Source organism: Daucus carota, chromosome 5, assembly GCF_001625215.2.
Source record: "Daucus carota subsp. sativus chromosome 5, DH1 v3.0, whole genome shotgun sequence".
Classification (NCBI taxonomy): Eukaryota; Viridiplantae; Streptophyta; class Magnoliopsida; order Apiales; family Apiaceae; genus Daucus; species Daucus carota.
Window position 1 is genome coordinate 528,703 of NC_030385.2, and position 20,741 is coordinate 549,443.

The window sequence follows — 20,741 nt, forward strand, 5'->3', positions numbered from 1 at the left end:
TTTGTAATGTGTACAAGGAAAAATGGGCGGGTGGAAAATGCCGCCTATGTTTTTATTTTTTTGAGATAGGTCATTAGACATCATTTATGAAAAACACCGATGTCCTAGAATCATTAGACATCGGTTAATTTTTGGACGATGTTAAATGATCTTTTAACATCGGGTGCAACTACAACCGATGTGTATGTACCGATGTCTATTGATAGATTTCTAGTAGTGTAAGGAAGTTAATGCAGATGCCTTGATTCACATACTAGCTTGCCCCCAAAGCGGGCTTATCTTGGAGGAATATGTTTGGGCAGATGAAGCCTTGGGGCGTGATACCTAAGACCGTTGTAAGACTTTGCCTGCCATTTAAAGGACGCTCGCCGAGCTAGTGAAGCGATGTAGTGAGTAGGCGTGATTCCTGAGACCCGTTGTAGGGCTTTGTCTGCCATTTAAAGGACGCTCGCCGAGCTAGTGAAGCGATGTAGTGATGTGGTGAGGAGTCATCATACCTGAGACCCGTTGTAGGGCTTTGTCAGCCATTTAAAGGACGCTCGCCGAGCTAGTGAAGCGATGTAATGAAGCAGAAAACAGAGCCACTTGGTTCATCGGTTCAACATTTCAGCGCCTCCTTTTCCGATCAGATCTGAGAATATCATCTCTCTGCTCAAACTTTTCAAGAAGCAACTAATAGGCGTCCTCCTATGAGGCGAAGAGCTTGCTAGCCTTGGAAGTCATGACCAAAACTTCGGACGTTGGAAGAGCCGATGAAGTAAGGAGGCAGAGCCGCTGAAGCGAAGAGGCTATTCGACCTTGAAGGTCAAGGACAACTAGAGCCTAAAATACTTTGGAAGCCGGAGAAATAATGAAGCAGAACTGCTGAAGCGAAGATGCAAGTCGTTGAACCACTTTAGCGCCCTCCAAAGTGTGACGCTTAAAGGACGATCCAAGAGCTGGATGCTTTAAGAGCTGTATTTTATATTTAAGAACACTTCAAGAGCGTGATGTTTCAAGGGTGTGAACTTCAAGAGCATGACGCTTGATGAAATGGGCGCTCGATGAGCAATTAAGAATATTTCAAAAATTGGACGCTCAAAGATCAATTAAGAATGTTTCAAAATTTGGACGCTCCAAGAGCTTTATTTAAGGGTGCTTCACAAGCAAGACGCCTCACAAGCGGGGCGCCCCACAGAGGGGTGCTTCAAAAATTGGACACTCCAAAAGCTGATGGAGCAAAGAACCGAATTATAGAGCCATTTTAGGAATATGCCTTTTACTTTCAAGAATGTTCCAAGATATGATGGAGCAAAGAACCGAATTATGGATCCATTTTGAGGCTTTGCCTTTTATTTTCAAGGGTGCTCCGAGAGCTGATGGAGCGAAGAGGCGAAATATGTAGTCATTTTGTACCTTATTTTATTATAAAAGTATCAATTGAACTACTAACCTTATAATTGTACCCAGAAAAAATTCTGACACCTTTGATGTGGCTTACCCTTTTAAATTTTTATATTAATTATATAGTACTTCAATGTCTTAGATCTCAAATTGATTTTACTTTTAGATTTTAAATATATTATACCTCATTAATAGAATCTGTAATTTATTGTTGAAAATTATTAGATTATTTCATCTAATATAATATGATTTTGAAGAAAACTTATTCTTGATATGTAAATTACAATATCCAAAATCATGATTAGATGAAGATGTGTGTTCCGCGTTATTTTAAATTTTATTTCTTCTTTCTTGAGCGTAGGTTTGCGTAATAGTTAAGTGATACATGATGGGGCAGATCATCAAACACATTCTTTTTTTAGCATATGTTGCACACACTTTGTATAAATAGAAATTGTAACAATGTTTTATGTAAAAACACCCATACCTTATTTTATTATAAAAGCATCGATTGAACTACTGACCTTATAATTTTACCCACAAAAATTTTGACACCTTTGATGTGGCTTACCCTTTTAATTTTCATATCAATTATATAGTAATTCAATGTGTTAGATCTCAAAATGCTGGAATTTCAAATAGCAAAATGAGAGTAGATACCCATGAAGTTCATAATAACATGAAATATTCAGTTTAATTAGTTGCGTAATTACTTTTATAGCTTTGTGCAAACTCACATTTTTAAATATTTTGATACTCGTATTTCTTAGGGTGAGCAATGTAGCATATCATGATCAATTGTTAGAGATCAAATCAGGTACTCGATATTCTAGATTATGGGAAAACTATTTTTTTTAGTCCCGTTTAGTAAGATATTAGTTTCACCATATCGCGTCGGATTATCTGGTTTAGAATTAATAATATTTTATTAGTTTAATTTGTAAATGATTAATTAATTTAATTATAGTTTGAATCATTTTATTTAACTTATTTCTCTGCATTATTTTATTTTAACCAAGTAAAATTTATAACTCAATTATTTTTAGTAGGTCACATGAATGCTTTTTATTATAATTTGGTTGACTTTTGATTAACAACATAGAATTACCCTCAATTCACCTTTATATCACAAGTCATAATATTTCAAATTCATATATCATCAAAATTACATCATTTAGATATATTTTCTAACACCAAATTTGATGTCTTTGTCATTATTCTTATATCTGTACTTTTAAAAAAAAAAAATTAATATGACATAGTCCATGTTGAAAGTCCATCAGTTTTTCTTTTTAAACATGCTCACTGGAATCTCATTTTTATTTGAATATGAATTATATCTATTTTTAGATATCTGAATCACGGTTCGAGCCCGATTGTTCAGATGGTTTTAAATTTTAAATTTATTTACGTAAATATACATATATTAATTTATCATTTAACAACATATGAGACTTAACTGAAATAATAACCTATCTCAAATAAATAAGACATTGAAAATAATATAAATACAACAGTTTTAATGTATGTGGTTAATGCTTTTGAATAAAAAATTAATTGATTGTGTGGCTCAAGTGATTTAAGTGGTGTAGGTTTGTTGGAGAGGTCTTGGGTTCAATTCATAAAAATAACATTTTTTTATATATACGAGGAGGAGTTAGGCTCGGGTTCGGAGTTAGGTAATTTATTTGCTCAGGAGGGAGGTTTGACATGTACTAGCCTTTAACCCGTGCAAAGCACGGGCGGGTATATATTTCATAATTTATTATTTATAATTTAAATTTTAATATCATTTTATTAATATTTTAATATTAATGAATTAAATTTTAATTAAATTATATTATTCAACCGACTGTATTTTCTCCCGATTACTTGATAATGGGCAAACCCTAATATGTGTGTGTGTATCATGATTTTAGTACATTTAATCCGAATTTAGTACACGGAGATTTAAAACTAAAAAAAAAATCAGAAAATTCAAATTTTTTCAAATATAGACGATTTGAAAGATTCAGTAATCCAATCAATCGTATTTCAACGTAATTTTGTAACTTTAATTTTTTTTACAACGGAAACTTTTAAGATTAAAGTTATAAAGAGTTATGTAATGGTTCGTGTTTATACTGAAATAGAACATGTTAAAGTTAAAAAAGAGTTATGTAAAGGTTCTTGTTAAAAAAGATATTCAAAATTGTATATTTGTAATTTTATTTATAATATCATTATAATTTTTTTAATGAAATATTATATTATAATGTATTGTTAGGAGTGTTTTTAGTATTTGAAACTGTTTAACAATATAAGATTAATAGACTCCACTTTTATAGACTTGTAGACTTTTAGTACCAAAAGGAGAGTACCAAACCAAAAAATATAACTAAAACTTTTGACTACAAATTATACATATGTTGGCTTATTATAGTATAATATAGATATATAAGTAGATTTATTTTACCATATTATTTTAAAATATTTTTTTTACAATAAAATTAGTTAAATTTAAACTACATCCGATAAATAATAAATATTATACCCGCCCGTGCAATAAGCTAGTTATTATAATAGACGAAACATTGAAAGTTTGATAGGTCGGTACGGTACGTGTTTTTCGGTACGTGAATTTACATAAAATTTACATAATTGTCCTTGATTATTTATATACTAAACACATAAAACAATTAAAATTTTCAACGTGGACTGCATTCAGAAACTATGAAGTCTCTCCGTCCAAAAATACACATGTCAAATTTGACTTTTAACTAGTCAAATTGACTCATCTTTGAGTATACATAAACAGTTATTTATTTATTATTTTTAAACATAAAAAGCTATATTTTATAAATTAGATATATTTTTTAATGATATTTTTTTATTTTTCTCAATTATATAATACATATAAATTGCAGTTAAATTACAATCTGACTAGTTAAAAGTTATGAAATGTATTTTGGGACGGAGGGAGTATCAAAAAATAAAATTGGGCGAGGGAATGATTTACGCACGAAGAAGACAAGACACATAAAGAAGAGGGGGGTTAGGGTTTGATAAGAAACACAAAAGGAAGAATGTCGCCGGCGGTGACGTTATATGTCGGTAATTTGGGTTCAAGCGTAACTAGTAAAGAGTTGAGTTACCACTTCCATGATCATGCCCCTGATTGTTATGTGAATTTTTGCGTGATTGTTAAGGATTCTCAAATCGACAAGTCTCTCGGCTATGGCTTTGTCGAATTTGATAATCACAATGAAGGTTAGACACTCGATAGATTCATACTGTAATTTGTAGTTATTCACCCTTTCAATTTTGTTGATTACTGTATTAATTAGGGATTTGTCAATTTCATTATTATGTGTGTGTGTATGTATGTATTATTTCCTCATGTATAATCCTTCATTCATATCAAACACTAAATCAACTTTATTTATTTATCATGTCCTCATCATGCCTTTCAGCTGCGGAAGCGATGGAGCTGTTGAATTCCACTTGGCTTAAGAACAAGCCTATTCATGTTCTCTTTTCGCCTTTCCATAACGATCTTTCACCATCTGTTATTTTCATCAAAAACTTGCCCAAATCAGTCACCCGAAAAGCCTTGTTTCATGTACTAAAAATTTATGGAAATATCATTTCCATCAACTTAGCTACCGATGCTTCTGGCTATGCAACTGTCCGCTTTGATTGTGTAGAAGCTGCTCAGTCTGCCATAACACACTTGAATGGCAGCAGACTTTTCCACAAAAGCAAGAGACTTCACGTTTCTTCATTTCTCATGGTCGAACAATATGGATTCCCCGAGCGTGCTTATAATAAACTCAATCTTTCAATTACCTCTGATGTATCCAAACAATATATCACCGACACACTTTCCCCCTTTGGAAATGTTACCAGTGTTTGCATAAAGAGGTTACTACCAAAAGATGCACTCTTTGCAGCTGTCACCTTTGAGGATTCCAAAGCTGCTGACAGAGCTGCCGCTGCACTTCAGCCGCCTTCTCTTCCCTTGCTTTATATTGGCAGAATTCATGAAGAGACCTCTACTTTTAGACCTGTAATGTTCCTCCTCCACACTTTTTTCCCAAATACCTCCCCCTACACTAACTGTTCTGTTTTTGCTCGTTTCTACAGCTTGGTGAGATCGACGCCAAAATGGTCGTCAGCAAACATCTTCATCTTAACCTCTTTCAAGCTCAGGAAGAAGATGAACAACAAAACACAGAAACCTCACAGGTACTACTCTGTCTTTTTGTTTCATTATTCACATTTTTCAAATGTTAGGTCAAGTCACTTGCATCAGTCAGGAACTTAAATGTAACTTGCACCTGTTTCATTAAAGTAAAACGAAGTGCCAATGCTTTTGTGTTTATTGAAGTAATTGCAACATGCTTTTGTGCTATAATTACAAAAGCTAATTATTTGTAATTTGTGGCTTAGGAATAACTCTTTTTGACAACTCTTCCACACTTCATTCCAGTACTTCAGACAAATCTATAGTTTCTGTATTTTTATGGCCTAGAAGTAATTTCCAGCAGAGAGTGGGTTGAAGTTTTGGTAAACTAATTGGGGTTTTCTGGCTACAAATTTGTGGAAATTGTTAGGTCCAGTCACTTGCATGCTTTGCTACGCTTCTATTCTTCACTGTACAAGTTTTAACATGCTTTTGTCCATCATGCTTTGGTTGAACTTTATTTGTGTTTTTCTTTAATACATAAATACTAATCGTTAGTGACAGTATCACAAGGGTCAGCACTGCTCTGCAGGTGCATTGATGGAATCTCTAAATTTTACCTCAATCCTCATGCAGGCACAGGCGCAGGCAGAGTTCTTTCATATGCTTCCAGTCCCATTGGAATCTACTGGTGGAGCTTTCTCGGCGAACACCCCTCTACCTCTCCCAATTTACTCTCCTCCTGTGATGTACCCGTTCCCTGGTCCTGGTTTTGGACAACAAGCGCTCTACCCAGAAGCTCTTCCTACTCCATATACGCTCCAAGTATTCTCTTTCTTTGTATCTTAATTTTTATTATCCACTCATGTGGTATTTCGGTTTTCTCATTGATGCTATAGTGTGCTTTAAATATTTTCATTTGTTTCGTGAACGACAAAGGAATTAAGTGAAACTCTCATAATCTGTATATGGTTTCGAATTCTGGTTTCCCCTCAGACAAATCAAATTGTAATTAGCAACATAAATATGTCCTTATGCTCTGTTATTTGTGTGTTGAGATATGATCTTTGAAAAACTTTCAGTGAGATAAATTGCGTAATACTGGCAAATCTTCTTCGTCACATCCTTTTGGTGATTTTAGTGGTAGTTCTGGTCTGAAATATGGATTGGATATATAACATATCTGCACTGTAGTACCGTACTACATAGATTGAATACATAAAGCACAAATAATATATATAAGGTTGCAAACTTTATAAACACGCGTTGTGCAATTGCCAGGATCTGTGTAGTATTTGTAGCAGTATTAGTCGTAAAGGGGTATTCTGGTCTTTTCTGTGTTAGTTACAAGTCAGGAACTGTTTTAAGTAGAGAAGGTCTTGTACTTCGGATGAGGCATTATGAATATAAGAACAAGGGAACTTGTTTCCACCACTCTCTTCTTCTCTCTCTAGAAAACAATCTTTTATTGCAAGCTCTCGCTCCCCCCCCCCCCCCCCCCCCCCCCCCGCTTCTCTCTCTCTCTCTCAGAACTCTGTATCAGTCTTTATCTTTCTGCTGAATAACTCTATTTCTGCCCTAATCTGTCTGGTTTCTATCTTAATTCTGCAATTCCTACCTGTTTCTCTACCGATTCTGCGTTTCTTATCACTTTAACGTACAAAAACACCAAAAATATCAAATATACAGTTCCGGAACAGCTTGTTCCTGACAGCGATATTCCAATGCTTTTAGTCCTATGCACCAAATATTGAACCAGCCGGTATAGACAAGACTCATCATATCTGGTGATATCTTTGGCGAGCCTAGCTGCAATTGATCTTGAATAACTAAGAAGATGATGTGTGAGAAGGTTGGAGGGGGGTAGATAGGAGTCTATTCAACAACGATTCTGAAATTAAATTGTTCTTATTTGTTGATTTCAATGTTGATGAGGTTCTAGGGATTGAATACTTCTTTTCTTGTAATTTTAGCTGACCATTGCTATATATATATGTATGTATATATATTGAAGAGGTTCTAGGGATTGAATATATATATATATATATATATATATATATATATATATTATGTGTGTGTGTGTGTTGTGTGTGTGTGTAGATATATATTCAAGGAATTATGTTGATCCTGCCTACCCTATGACTGTTTGATAATTGATTTTCTCTTTCTTTGCCTTTGTTCCTTCAACATTAGTGAAAAGTTTGTTTTTTTCTGTTTTTAAACAGCAGCCCGAATTTGGGCAGCATCAGCAACTTTTTCCTAGTATGTGGCCGTATTAGGCCACCCATGGGGCTGCGATGTCATAATGGGTTTCCAGGTACAGCATGTCAACACTTCTCAGCCTTTTCACATCTACAAGCATGAGGTTCACGGTCACAATTATATTTTGAATAATGTTTGCAAACTAAGTTACTCAGTGTGTGAATCTTTGAATTTTAAGAATTTGGTAGAGCTCTTTTTTTCAAAAGACGGATGCAGGGATTTAATAAAGTAGATACTGGATATATATTTGTATTAGAATTAGCTGTGAAAAACGTTTTAAGGACTTTGTAGATTAGGCGTGTTCTTCTCAATGTCCCCCTTGCCATCTTTATTTCTCTTACTATCTCTGTCGTCAATTTTTTTTAGTTATATTATATTTCATAATTTTATATCTATGTGGTATTTAAGTTGGTTAAGATGTTGACATTTCAGTCAAAGTATCCTACAGGGGTGCAGGGACATGACATAAATCTTAATAAAGTAGGATACTGTATATTTTCTTGTAGTAAAGTTTGCAATTAATAACGTTTATAGGAGTTTGAGCGTAAATGTAACTTTCACCTGTGACATTAACACCCTGCACCCGAGTTATAAATTGGGAGGAAAGCAAGTGAAGAGGAACCGGAGGATAGATTGTTACGAGCCATACTTGGCATTCAGGTATCTACTTCAAAAGAAACTTGTCTAAAACTACCTATAGGCGGTAGGGGTCGAGTTATTGATGTGAGATGGATCCAGAAAAGGGTAGGTTCTAGTAAACCTACCCAACTTTCATTCTTATTTGTGGTCCCGAGTTTTTTAAAGGGAGGAAAGCAAGTGAAAATGAATGAAAATATAACCCACTTTCACTCCAAAACTTTCACTCCAAAAGTGGGATGCAAGTGAAAGTTCATTTACTTTCACTTACATTCACTTGCTTTCACTCCTAAAAAAACTCGGGAGCAGGGCCTTTCAGTTAAAGGAGTTGCTACGCCTTCGTGTTTACTGAACTAGTTGCACCATGCTTATTTGTTCTACTTTTGCTGATTTGTTGGTCAAAGTTATCAGTAATTGTAACCCTGGAAATAGGATCAATACTTTGTGCATTGGTTGAACAGTTATAACATGTTTGTTTAATGGCAGATGCACAGGGAAAGCCTCCACCCTATTGTTGACCATTTATGGGCCAGCGTCAGTGAGGATGATCATGCTGCTAGGAAGGCAAAATTTGTGGAGGCCCTTGGTGTTTGAGGAAAGCTTGACAATCTAACCCCAGCTGGGCTTTGCAATTAAACATTAGAACTTGCTCTGTAATTACTAATTTGCTTTAACAAAAAAACTTTGCCTAATTTATGTTTGTGATGTATGAATTTCAATTTGAACGTGTCAAAGTAACAACTACATGTATGTCTGTATCCTTTTTATTTTATACTGTCACTATGTTATTTGGAACCTAACGATGTCTACAAGAGTAGTGTGACGTCAAGTGAAATGACTTGCCCAAAGATGGGTGTACATGAGTCAGTTGGAGTTGGAGTTGGAATTGAAATAATAAGCCACCAGACCAGTTGAGTTGGTCCAAGGCAGGGCCAGACAGAGACTGTAGTACATGAATTTCTGTTGTTCAAGTGAATGTGTAAATGTTAGATGTTGCTCCTTCCTTTATAAGCATGCAATTGCTTCTCCATTTGCTATGACAATTGAGCCCAATCTTTTATTGTATCATTAACTCCACTAGTCACTCGTCTATTATTTTTGTTCTTTTTTGCAAAGACCGCTGTTATTTCACTTGTTTATTTCACAGCCATACAAGTCTGATGCATAGCTCTGGATTTGCACACAAAAGACTTTTAGATAATTTTTAGAACATTCCTGTTGACATTCCGCCACTAAGAACCACCAAAGACAACCTATCTGTGGCAGAAAGGAAATCTCTCGGTCACTTTGACCCCAAGGTAGGGAACTCGGCTTGATCGTCAATTGCTGGTGCACGGACATTGTTTCCACTGTGACCTCCTCTTGGACCTCGGCCATGTCCACGACCACCACGACCAGGGCCATAGTAGTTTCCTCCAGCAGGCTTTAGAAACTCACTAATGCTGACAGCCTATACAAGATTAAATATGTACAATAAGATGGTAATCATAAATGAGTTCAAAACATTTCCGTGGTACAAAACATGGTATAGGGATCTAGCACAACAATCAATTATAGTACTGCGAGTACGATTCTCGCTGCAGCATCAGCCTGTCCACCAAATTCCATGGTAGTAAGAGCAAAGAATTTACCTTCTTGGCTTTCGCCTTCTCAGCCACCTCTTTGCCTTTGTCAGACCGCTGTATCTCTTCTTCATTTTTCTTGCTTGAAAGAAGCTTCATTGATTCAAAATCTTTATCAAAGTCAACCTTTCTCTCTTCAGAATTCAGTGCCAGCAATGCTTTCCTTTTCTCATTGCGTTCTTTCTCGCACTCCTCCAGAGTCATTTCCTATTACAAAAGAAGTTTTATTTCAGGCTTTCAGCAATTGGAAACATTTATTTTTCATAACTGACTACTGTTAAATTAATACAGACAGCAGTGACAAAGTGATATGCTTTTCCTACCAAATCATTATAATGTCCTAAAAAACAGTTTGTCATGAAAAAGTCCATCCTTACAAATGAGCCTTGTGAAGAATTTGAAGACGAATTTAGAGGACTTGACAATTAAAGACAGCATGCTGTGTTTTATAACACTAGCCTTCGAGCACTCTTTAGTAAGGTTTATAGTATCCTTGATCAACTATCTAAGGAGATTCAAGGTAGAAGAACTGGAAGAATGGAATCACACCATTACTCCAGATTCAGCTCTAACCTATATCGATTCGTATGACTAGTTCAGAAGAAATCTACTGAATCTATAAAAAGCAACTTCCAGCAGAAACCTAGCAAAACTTCTTAATGCCTGAAGCATTGCAGTTATTTAATCGAAACTATTTCGGTTTACAACAGACAAAAAAAAAACAAAGATGGGGTATTTGTATTGAAAGCGAAGGGATCAATATTATTCGAAGATAAGGAAATGTACAGCTCTAGAAAAAAAAGAAATTATATGCTAGTAACTCTGATTATGACGTATGAAAGAAAGGAAAGATTATATCTCCATCTTTCAATCTTCATCTGCGATGATACTTGCAGAATATCTACACACGAGCAATCAGAATTTAATCCAATGGAGCCAACTCGACATCTGTATGCATGCCTAGGCCAAAAGGAAGGAAATTAAAGAAAAGGTTTCTACAAAAGCTAGTGCAAAAAATCAACAAAACCTGTCAGGGCCAATAACAAATAAAAATGCCAGTTGGAGAAGAGCTATGTAGCAAGAAGATGTGAGGAAAAAATGCAGCAAGAAGCTCATTTGCTAGAAGATGAATATTACAACATTCTTTGTCGCTAAAAGGTGGATACTATAAAACATCAAGAGGAGGATTTATGTTAATATTTCCCAAAACCTTAGTTACATCATTAAAATCTATAGATATATTATATGTTGAATTCTGAGTTCAATAACATATATGTATTATAAAAAAATCAGAATAAGCATGGCAAAGTATATGTGATGGAACGAAAAAAAAAAAAGTTAGTCTCCAAAACTATAAAGCTCGAGTATTTGGTCAGAAGACATTCTAGTTTGACATATAAAGCAGGAAACAAAACCGGAATATCTTTTGCTGGTAGATTTTTCACAACGGGGCCTGTTGGAATATAAACCTTCCTAGGAAATATATGGCTTCATAAGGATGCCAACATTTTTGACAATTGGACAAGCCGTTTCAGATTCAAATGAAAGATGACTTCATCTTCAGGTTATTTGGGAAAACAAGGGCTTCTTAAACTCAAAGCCAAGTATGACTGCAACTTAGCACAATTGTTGGCAGTAGCAACTGCAAGTACGCGACACGGGGTGGGGGGGTGGGGGACAGAATGCTACGCAAGTTCGGAAACTATCTGGTAAGTCCAACACAAATACAACAAATATCTAAGATTCCACTTCAACAAACTACTTAAATTTTTTTTAATATTTAAATTCAACCAAAACATACCACCTGATCCAAATTATTAAACATGATCTAATAGTGTGTGAGGATGAATAGAAATCACTTTGTCACTTTTTATTAGTAAACATGTGATACTAAGTACCAGCCTTAGCATGATCCCAAACTAACTCTTAATATAATTATGAAAGTCTACCCTTTTATTATGAACTGTAGCATCATTAAAACACAAAAATACGCCACAAGTGACTAATATAAAGTGTCAATACGAACAATGAAATTACCTGAACTGGAATGGAAGAGTAGCATATATAGTGAGATAAAGTACAGCATATTGTTGCTTCTTGTTCAGAGGTAGAGGTAAAAGACTATCCAGCTTTTACTTGGTGAAAAGTAGACTGAGTGGAACCAATAAAGTGGAAGCACCACACATGTGGAATCAGTAAAACACAAAATTTAAAAAGTTAGATATTTGTAAAAGAATTCTGATACTGGTAGTTATCTAATGAAGCATACACATTGCCACGAAACTTGTTCAATTGAATACCAGATTACCACATTTCAAAAGAAAGTTTACTAAATAATTCTGAGTCAAAAAACATTTATCCAATCTGTCTGTCGTTTTCAATCAAAACAAAACACTGAAGTAAAAACAGACATGCATTCGGCTTCCTTCACATGTTTGCCTGTAGGCTGTAACCATCTGCCACAACATTTATGTAATTTGTCAATAGTCTTCACTTGGTGCACATATAATGTATTCACCAACTTGTTAGTGCACTGAATTTTATAATATATAGCACTAAGCTGCTAATAAATTTGCCCAAAGGAAGTAGTGTAACACACAAATTATCCTTACACATAGAACAAACACAACTCTCAATCCAAATTCAACAAATAAAGCTTTCTATCCGTACTTGAGATTCATAACAGTGGTCATTTTAATTAGACAAGCCAGTGAAAGTAATAACAGACCATAATAACATCTGAACAGAAGTATGATATACAATCACACTGGCGAAACCCTTCTGTTCCAAGTATGATCCGTAACTCTACTGCAGCTCCAGCTCCATTCTGTTCCGAAAGCAACCTAAAACTCTACTTCTCTACCATTTACTAGTATATTCCCGCAACAAAAAGTTACAAGCAAACCTTCATATCTGGTTAATATATTAATCAATTAAGCTAGACAGGTTATTCGAGTGGAAGTGCGTAAATACATGACGCATTCATTTCTTACCCAAAAATGAAAAATTTCTACTGATTTGCTCTTAACCAATCTGTAAAAATTTGAAATCGAGTCGCATGTAATAAAACATGCTTGTGGGTTTGTGTGCAATAAACTAGTATCTAAATAAGAAATCAATGTACAATAAAGGATTAAAATACATAAACAGGAAGAAGACCATTATTGTTGCTACATTGTAAAAAAAAAGCACTTAATGCAGTCTTAACATTGCTCAACTTCTCAATACAGAGAAGAACTCAAATGCGATGTTCTCGACACAAAAATTTATTTAATCTATTTCCATCTTACTAGTAATATAGCCAAGGAAAGCTTCCAAAGCTCATTCAAATCAAGTGAGTTAGCCAACAATTTTTTACAAGTTACAACATAAAGTCATAAACGATGTGCACGAAATACATTGACATAAAGGTTGACCAACATTACAATGTGAGATGGTCCACTAGACTTAGAAGATAGACTAGGTAGCAAATACATATAATACAATGATTCAACCCACTAAATAAGATGATTCAACCCATCAAATAGGATGATTTAACCCACCATTCTTTGTCACAAAGACCTAATTCTTTTGAATCCGCGTTAACGTAATAGAAAGCTCTGACATACTAATAAATCCACTTAACATTTGACAAATTTTGATAATATTCTAAACATTCTATTTAACCCAGCCTTTGACATAAGCAAGTTAATTGACTCTAACATGAACTTAAATATGAGCAAAGCACTACTTCAACACAAACTTCTACGAGCGAAACTATGAAAGCTCACATTGTATTTAACAAGGGCTACAAAAAAGACTTGGCAAATTAACATCTTTACGAAAGAGTCTCATTCAGGTCAACAGAGGATTTGCATTTAAAAAGGATTTATACTCTCACATTGTAATAAAGCTATGAACGGAAGACAAGAGCTGCAACCCCACTACTTGATTATGGCTTCATAGGTATTTTAATCCACTTGACCCAATAAAAGAGGTTAATTTAAACACGAAAAACTTTCATATAGTGGGAGTGATTTAACACGAAACACATTTGACAAAATAGGTCATGCAACTTTTCAAACAGAGTCATTTGACTCGATGAGTATCGTGCTTCCAATTATTATTTTAAAACTAAAGTAATTTTTCATTCGACCTGACAATATATTACTAAGATATATTGTGAAGCGATAAGCGACATATGATCCCACCAAGTCCACACAATACAACTGAGTATTATTGTTGAAATTATGCTTTAGCTTCTGCAGAATATCATGTTGGATTGTTCCTTAGTTGTTATCTGGGTATTAACTAATAATAAATAAAGTAGTTGTAGCCATCTGGTAGTTATAGTTGGTTTCTAGGAAGTTACAGACAGTTACAACTGCCTTGTACATAGATTAGCAGTTACTATATGTGATGTATATAAACTCAGTTTACCAATCTAATAATATTAAGTCTTTTCCCATAAAAACATCCTATTCAGTTCTGTATTCTTATCCTTAGTTTCTTAATATTTAATCAAAAACTCCAACAGATTGGTATTAGAGCCCTTGATAGTCATAGAATAACATATCTGAAGCGGCATTTGTTTCCTTATGAGCTTGAAAGGCAGTTTGGTATCAGTCGGGGATAACTCCATTCTAGGAATGAAGTGTCTTGAACCAACGAAAGCTCCACAGATGACCTCGCATTCAACACAATTTCGCAAACACTTTGTCACCACCATTCTGGTACCATTACATAGCCCAAGAGTTTGATTGAGATTGCGCATTAACATGACAGCAGCACCAACTTTGAGTTTCAAATCATGAGCAGGAAGTCCAGAAATGTTGAAAGCGTTCAAATACTCTGGTGGAAAAGCAAACCCCAAATTAGATGCAGTACCACCGTAGTCTTCAGCTCGATCCACACTAAAATAGGTGTGGTGTTCACCACGCAGGTTTTCAACAATTTGAGAATTCAAATGCCCAACTACCTGGTTAGTAGGAGTCAGTATAGCTCTTTCACTTATATAGCTAGGTGACATGTAATTTTCCATCAAGTCTGGATAAGTCCACTCTATCATGTTCTCAACAGAATTCAGTACATCAGGATCACAAAAGTTGATAGGTAAAACAATGTCATCTTTTTCATAGGTTATATCAGATTGTGGAGGAGGTTTGAGAGTACCATTACCTATTTTCAACACCCATTCAGCAAATTGACGCAATTCTTCAACCTCCTCTGCAGTGCTTCCTTGATTCAGTCTCATATTGCGATGAAGGATAAAAATTTTGGCATGACACCACAACAATGATTGCGTGATGCATGCAGAGACAATGTCACCACAAGAGGCATAACTTATGACTGGGAGGATCTGACGAAAGTCACCGCCTAAGAGAACTGTAATCCCTCCAAATGGCATTTGGTATCTGTTTGGATCAACAGATTTCATTATATCTCGTAAAGAACGATCGAGACATTCAAATGCGTACCTATGTTGCATAGGTGCTTCATCCCATATGATTAGACTTGTATTTCTAATCAGCTCAGCTATATTAGAATCATGAGTTATAGCACATGAGGAATAGTCATCAAGCATTATAGGAATTTTGAAGCGGGAATGTGCAGTGCGACCGCCTGGCATTAGGGTGGCAGCAATTCCAGATGAAGCCACCGGTAAAAGAATCTGGCCAAGTGACCGGAGCTTGTAAATCAATGTCTTCCAGACGTAAGTTTTACCACATCCTCCGGAGCCATATACAAAAAAAAGACCTTCTTCCTTCTTCTCCACAGAACTGAGAACAGCATTGTAAACCTCCAACTGTTCAGGATTGCAATGTTGATATAGGCTTTGAAATTCAGTTGCCATCTCTTCAAGATTGTAACTTGTTTTCTCCACAACCAAATTATTCTGACCAGTTTGCAGGTACTCTGGAGGAGGCTGTGGCAATTGAGTAAAATGTTTGACAGATTACCAATCGATCTGAGCAACTTATCAATTTCTGCAATAAATCAAAGTCTTTAAAAAATATTGCCATGAGCCAGAAAATCTATGCAATAAAATCTACTCAGTACCGTATACAGCTCTTGTAAACCATTGAACTGAGTTGTAATAATGAAATTATGAAGAACTGGAATCAAAAAACTGAATGCTTCATTGTGAGATGTATGAATGTAAAATACCTGCAAGTACATAGAATTGTAGCTGCTTCTCCGAAATGTTGGTAGGTTGCTCGCAAACAAATTCCTACGTTAACGGTTTACTTATTTTTCAGATTCCATGTTCATCTGGTTCTACCGAACCTTAGTCTAGTCAGCAATGAAATCATGACACTGATGCTGTGAAAGTTCATATTTTTTTAACACGAGAGAGATGACGGGACCGTTTGGGTGAGGTTAAAATAAGTGCTTATTGCTTAAAATAAATAAGTGGAGTAGAAGTTAGAAGCAAGATAAGACTTATAAATATGATTAAAATGTTTGGGAAATAAGTAGAAGTCCTGAAACAAAAACTAGCATTCCTAGCTTTTTATAAGTGCTTCTTGACTTTTTACACAAACGGTACGAACAAGTGCTTCTAGCTTATAAGCCGAGAAGTCCGGCTCAAAATGGGTTGCCAAACACCCACGACGTCATAGCAAAAGGTCACCATTTACGTACCATTCTTGTTAAAGATTGTTTTTTTAGACTAATTTCAAGTCCCCTGAGTTTACTTAGCTCTACTGAAATGTTATATAAACAAGTGTTGTGTTCGGTTTATCTTATACTCCACCATTATCACAGCATTGCACACTTGCATTTGCTTCCATAATGGACTTAACAATTTGTGCAGCACTCTTACTAGCAGCACTGTCTTTTTTTCTAGTCCTTGCCTATCTCCACCGCCGCAAAATCAACTCGCCACCAGGCCCCAAGCCCTGGCCTATCATCGGAAACCTTAACCTCATCGGTCCCCTACCTCACCGCACAATTCACCAATTGTCGAAAAAATATGGTCCTATAATGCAGGTCCGGTTCGGTTCATTTCCAGTAGTTATTGCTTCTTCCGTGGAAATGGCCAAAATATTTCTCATAAATATGGATGCCAATTTCAGTGGCCGTCCCAAGACGGCCTCGGGGAAATATACAACGTATAATTACTCCGATATCACGTGGTCGCCTTATGGCGCGTACTGGAGGCAAGCCAGAAAATGGTGTGTGACAGAGCTTTTCAGCAAGAAAAGGATCCAGTCTTATGAGTACATCAGGCAGGAAGAAACAAAGGCATTGTTGAAAGAACTTCACGCGGCTTCGGGGACTAATGTTGTGATCAAAGATTATCTTGCGAAGGTTAGTTTGAACGTGATTAGTCGCATGGTGTTGGGGAAAAAGTATTCAGATGACAATGAGGAAGAGGAGAGTGGGATTGTTAGTTCTAAGGAGTTTACGGATATGATTGAGGAATTGTTTTATTTAAATGGTGTGCTGAATATTGGAGATTCGATTCCTTGGATTGATTTTTTGGATTTGCAAGGCTATGTGAAGAGGATGAAGATTCTGAGCTTCAAATTTGATAGGTTCTTGGAGCATGTTCTCGACGAGCATAATGAGAGGAGGAAGAATGAAGGCCAAGATTTTGTGGCTAAGGATATGGTGGATGTTTTGCTTCAGCTGGCCGACGATCCAAATCTGGAGGTTAAGATCCAAAGGCATGGAGTTAAAGCCTTTACACAGGTATGTTGCGTTTAAAGAAAAGTATTAGATTTTAAAAGTTCTGCTTGATTGCTTTTAAGCTCATATTCAGTAAGTACTTTTGTTGGTCTGGTCTAATGAAGCAAGTTTTTTTTTTTTTTTTTTTTTAATTTTTATCAGGACCTCCTTGCTGGTGGAACTGAGAGCTCTGCAGTGACAGTGGAATGGGCGATTTCAGAACTTCTACGCAAGCCTGAAATACTGGAAAAGGCGACAGAAGAACTCAACCGAGTGATTGGAACAAGTAGATGGGTAGAAGAAGATGACATGAGAAATCTTCCCTATATTCAAGCCATTGTCAAAGAGACAATGAGATTGCACCCTGTTGCACCACTGCTAGCACCACGTGAGGCTCGCCAAGACTGTAAAATAGGCGAATATGATATTGTGAAAGGTACCCGGATTCTGGTAAGTGTATGGAGCATAGGGAGAGATCCTGCATTGTGGGAAGAGCCGAATGAATTTGTTCCCGAAAGATTTATTGGCAAGAATATCGATGTCATAGGAACGGATTTCGAGCTACTTCCATTTGGAGCTGGAAGAAGAATGTGCCCTGGATATGCTTTAGGAATGAAAGTCATTGAATCAAGTTTGGCAAATCTGTTGCATGGATTCAGTTGGAAACTGCCGAAATCAATGCAAGAAGATGAAGTGAATATGGAGGAAATATTTGGGCTTTCAACTCCTAAGAAGATCCCACTGGTTACAGTTCCAGAGCCCAGACTTCCTCTCCAACTCTATTAGGAATTTATCAACCCAAGTACTTATCTTGCTACTGCTTTTCATGTTAAGTTTGTTGACTCAAACCTTTGTCATTAGTATTATTTTCTACAAGGGTTTTATCAGAGTCAGTTATTAGTATCTTTTTTTAACTGTAATCGTATTTTTTGTTCGAGCGTGCTTGTTTTTAAAAGTAGGTGGTCAAATGCATGATGTGCTTGGCCAAACTTATATTATAAGAATATATTTATTTTCAGCAAAAATAGATACGAATATTTATGTGATGTTTGATATATATATTTGAAATAATTAGTTGTTGTTAGAGAAAATAAATATATCTTTATAAGTCGTGGTCCACAGTTTCAAAACGTTGGATGAATATTCAACGGTCAGGATTATAACAATTTTTTTATACAAATATGATCTCGTACAACGCTTAAACACTGACCAACTCCCGTCTAAGCGCTCGACGTGTTAAAAAAAATTATAATCTTAGAGGCTAAAGTTGAATATTCAGTCAACTATTCGAAAACCATATACGACCCAAGTCGGCCACAGCCATAGACTGTCTATGGACCCTATATTTATATATTTTCCCTGTATTAAAGCCATTGTCTTAAAGGCACTGTCAAGGAGACCATGAGATTGCACCATGTTGCACTAATGCAAGCGCCACGAGAAGCTCGTGAACACCGTATAATAGGTAAATACGATTTGTTCAAGGTACCCGGATTCTGGTAAGTATATGGACCATCACAATTCACAAGAGATCCTGCATTATATATGGGAAGAGCCAAATAAATTTGTTCCCGAAAGTTTAATCAGTGAGAATATTGGTGTCATATATATGAACTAATTTCAGCTACTTCCATGTAGAGCTGTGAAAAGAATGTGTCTAGATATGCTTTAGGATCAAAGGTCATGAATCAGAGTTTGGAAAATCTATTGCATGGATTCAGTTGGAACTTGGAAATTGCCCAACTCATTGCAAAAAGATGATTTGAATATAGAGGAGATATTTGGGCTTCCAACTCCTAAAAAGAGCTTCTGGTTTTAGTTCCAGAGCCCAGACTTCACCTAGAGCTCTATTAGAATGTAGATGATTTTAATATAGATGCGTTTTGGATCATATCCGGTTTGTTACAGTATCTTCGGCAGAAATGGCAAAAACATTTCTTACAGACATGGATGCAAATTCCAGTGGCCGCCCTAAGACTGCCTCGCCGAAGTACTTAGCATACCATTACTCCGATATGACATGGTCACAGTGCGGGCCTTGTTGGAGACTGGCTCGGATGTGGTTTGCAACAGAGGTTTTCAGCAGAAAAAGGATGCGGTAGTATGAGTACATCAGGCCAGAAGAAACAAGTATTATGATACAAGAACTTCATGCGCTTTAGGGCCTAACGTTGTGATGAAGGATTATCTTGTTGACTTGAGCTTGAAAGGCATAGTGTTAAATCATTGATCCTGGTATATTTTAAACATTTAATCCATGAAAACTTTTTATAAATAAATAGAAGTATCCATTTAACAAATTATTTCAGGACCTCCTTGCTGGTGGAACTGAGAGCTCAGCAGTGAATGTGGAATGGGCGCATTAAGAACTTTTATGCAAGCCTGAAATATTCAAGAAGGCAACAGAAGAACTCAACAGAATCATCCGAAGAAATAGATGGGTAAGTGAAGATGACATGCAAAATCTCCCTATATTCAAGCCATTGTCAAAGAGACTTTCAGATTGCACCCTGGTTCGCCCCTGCTGGCAACACGAAAAGCTCGTCAAGACTGTAAAATATAGGTCAATTCTGATTTTGAACTACTTCCATTTGGAGCTGGAAGAAGAATGTGCCCTGGATATGCTTTAGGATCAAAGGTCATCGAATCAAATTTGGCCAATCTATTGCACGGATCTAACTGGAAACTGCCCAATTCAATGCTAAAAGATGATCTGACTATGCTGTTTTAGAGGCCAGGCTTCATCCGGAGCTTTATTAATAGAATACTCGCCTTTCCTACCTTCTTACCCTCGTGTTTTTCGTTACAAGTATGCTGGAGATACAGTATGTCTGCTTTATTTGACTTGCTGGTTTAGTCTATTCAATAAAATGAATATAAACAAATCTAGTGGTAGTAATACATCTTGCAGATTATCATCAGATGTATTCAAGGACAGAAAAAATATAAAGCCAGATCGTCTCGGAGTTTCTGACAAGTGGAAAATCCAAATGCTAACGTTGTAATCTTGTTTGCATTTT

General features: G+C 35.9%; 4 protein-coding genes across 7 annotated transcripts; 2 read left to right on the forward strand and 2 right to left on the reverse strand.

Moving 5' to 3' along the window:
• Positions 1 to 4,314: 4,314 nt before the first annotated feature.
• On the forward strand, positions 4,315 to 9,246 carry LOC108223552 (polyadenylate-binding protein 2). Of its 3 annotated transcripts, none has more exons than XM_064093481.1 (7): positions 4,315 to 4,392; positions 4,437 to 4,632; positions 4,836 to 5,431; positions 5,509 to 5,610; positions 6,185 to 6,373; positions 7,777 to 7,865; positions 8,933 to 9,246. In XM_064093481.1, exons 1-6 carry the CDS (start codon positions 4,324 to 4,326, stop codon positions 7,825 to 7,827), a joined length of 1,203 nt encoding a protein of 400 aa, XP_063949551.1. In that variant the 5' UTR covers positions 4,315 to 4,323; the 3' UTR covers positions 7,828 to 7,865; positions 8,933 to 9,246. The 3 variants fall into 3 exon arrangements, with proteins under 3 accessions (XP_063949551.1, XP_063949550.1, XP_017253363.1); XM_064093480.1 differs by having other exon boundaries at positions 4,316 to 4,392; positions 7,774 to 7,865; XM_017397874.2 differs by having other exon boundaries at positions 4,387 to 4,632; positions 7,774 to 7,865.
• A 149-nt stretch (positions 9,247 to 9,395) lies between these two features.
• On the reverse strand, positions 9,396 to 13,318 carry LOC108223553 (RGG repeats nuclear RNA binding protein A). 2 transcript variants are annotated; one of them, XM_017397876.2, is made up of 3 exons: positions 12,106 to 13,318; positions 10,078 to 10,275; positions 9,396 to 9,896 (listed from the first exon to the last, which is right to left on the reverse strand). In XM_017397876.2, exons 2-3 carry the CDS (start codon positions 10,270 to 10,272, stop codon positions 9,729 to 9,731), a joined length of 363 nt encoding a protein of 120 aa, XP_017253365.1. In that variant the 5' UTR covers positions 10,273 to 10,275; positions 12,106 to 13,318; the 3' UTR covers positions 9,396 to 9,728. The 2 variants fall into 2 exon arrangements, with proteins under 2 accessions (XP_017253365.1, XP_017253366.1); XM_017397877.2 differs by having other exon boundaries at positions 10,078 to 11,028.
• A 1,239-nt stretch (positions 13,319 to 14,557) lies between these two features.
• On the reverse strand, positions 14,558 to 15,901 carry LOC108221116 (uncharacterized). The gene has a single exon (XM_017395015.1). It carries the CDS (start codon positions 15,899 to 15,901, stop codon positions 14,558 to 14,560), a length of 1,344 nt encoding a protein of 447 aa, XP_017250504.1.
• Positions 15,902 to 16,762: 861 nt separating this feature from the next.
• On the forward strand, positions 16,763 to 18,748 carry LOC108222142 (trimethyltridecatetraene synthase). The gene is made up of 2 exons (XM_017396049.2): positions 16,763 to 17,745; positions 17,884 to 18,748. The coding sequence occupies exons 1-2, from the start codon at positions 16,843 to 16,845 to the stop codon at positions 18,505 to 18,507; spliced, it is 1,527 nt and encodes a 508-aa protein (XP_017251538.1). The 5' UTR covers positions 16,763 to 16,842; the 3' UTR covers positions 18,508 to 18,748.
• Positions 18,749 to 20,741: the final 1,993 nt, after the last annotated feature.

Bases quoted from the DNA above. Each gene is read 5' to 3' on its own strand.
- LOC108221116 (XM_017395015.1), bottom strand. From the start codon at position 15,901: ATGGCAACTGAATTTCAAAGCCTATATCAACATTGCAATCCTGAACAG.
- LOC108223552 (XM_064093480.1), top strand. From the start codon at position 4,324: ATGTATTTTGGGACGGAGGGAGTATCAAAAAATAAAATTGGGCGAGGG. The intron at 4,393-4,436 runs ACAAGACACATA...TTGATAAGAAAC, and splicing joins ATGATTTACGCACGAAGAAG to ACAAAAGGAAGAATGTCGCC. The intron at 5,432-5,508 runs GTAATGTTCCTC...TCGTTTCTACAG, and splicing joins AGACCTCTACTTTTAGACCT to CTTGGTGAGATCGACGCCAA.
- LOC108223553 (XM_017397876.2), bottom strand. From the start codon at position 10,272: ATGACTCTGGAGGAGTGCGAGAAAGAACGCAATGAGAAAAGGAAAGCA. The intron at 9,897-10,077 runs GTAAATTCTTTG...AATCTTGTATAG, and splicing joins AGAAGGCGAAAGCCAAGAAG to GCTGTCAGCATTAGTGAGTT.
- LOC108222142 (XM_017396049.2), top strand. From the start codon at position 16,843: ATGGACTTAACAATTTGTGCAGCACTCTTACTAGCAGCACTGTCTTTT. The intron at 17,746-17,883 runs GTATGTTGCGTT...AATTTTTATCAG, and splicing joins GAGTTAAAGCCTTTACACAG to GACCTCCTTGCTGGTGGAAC.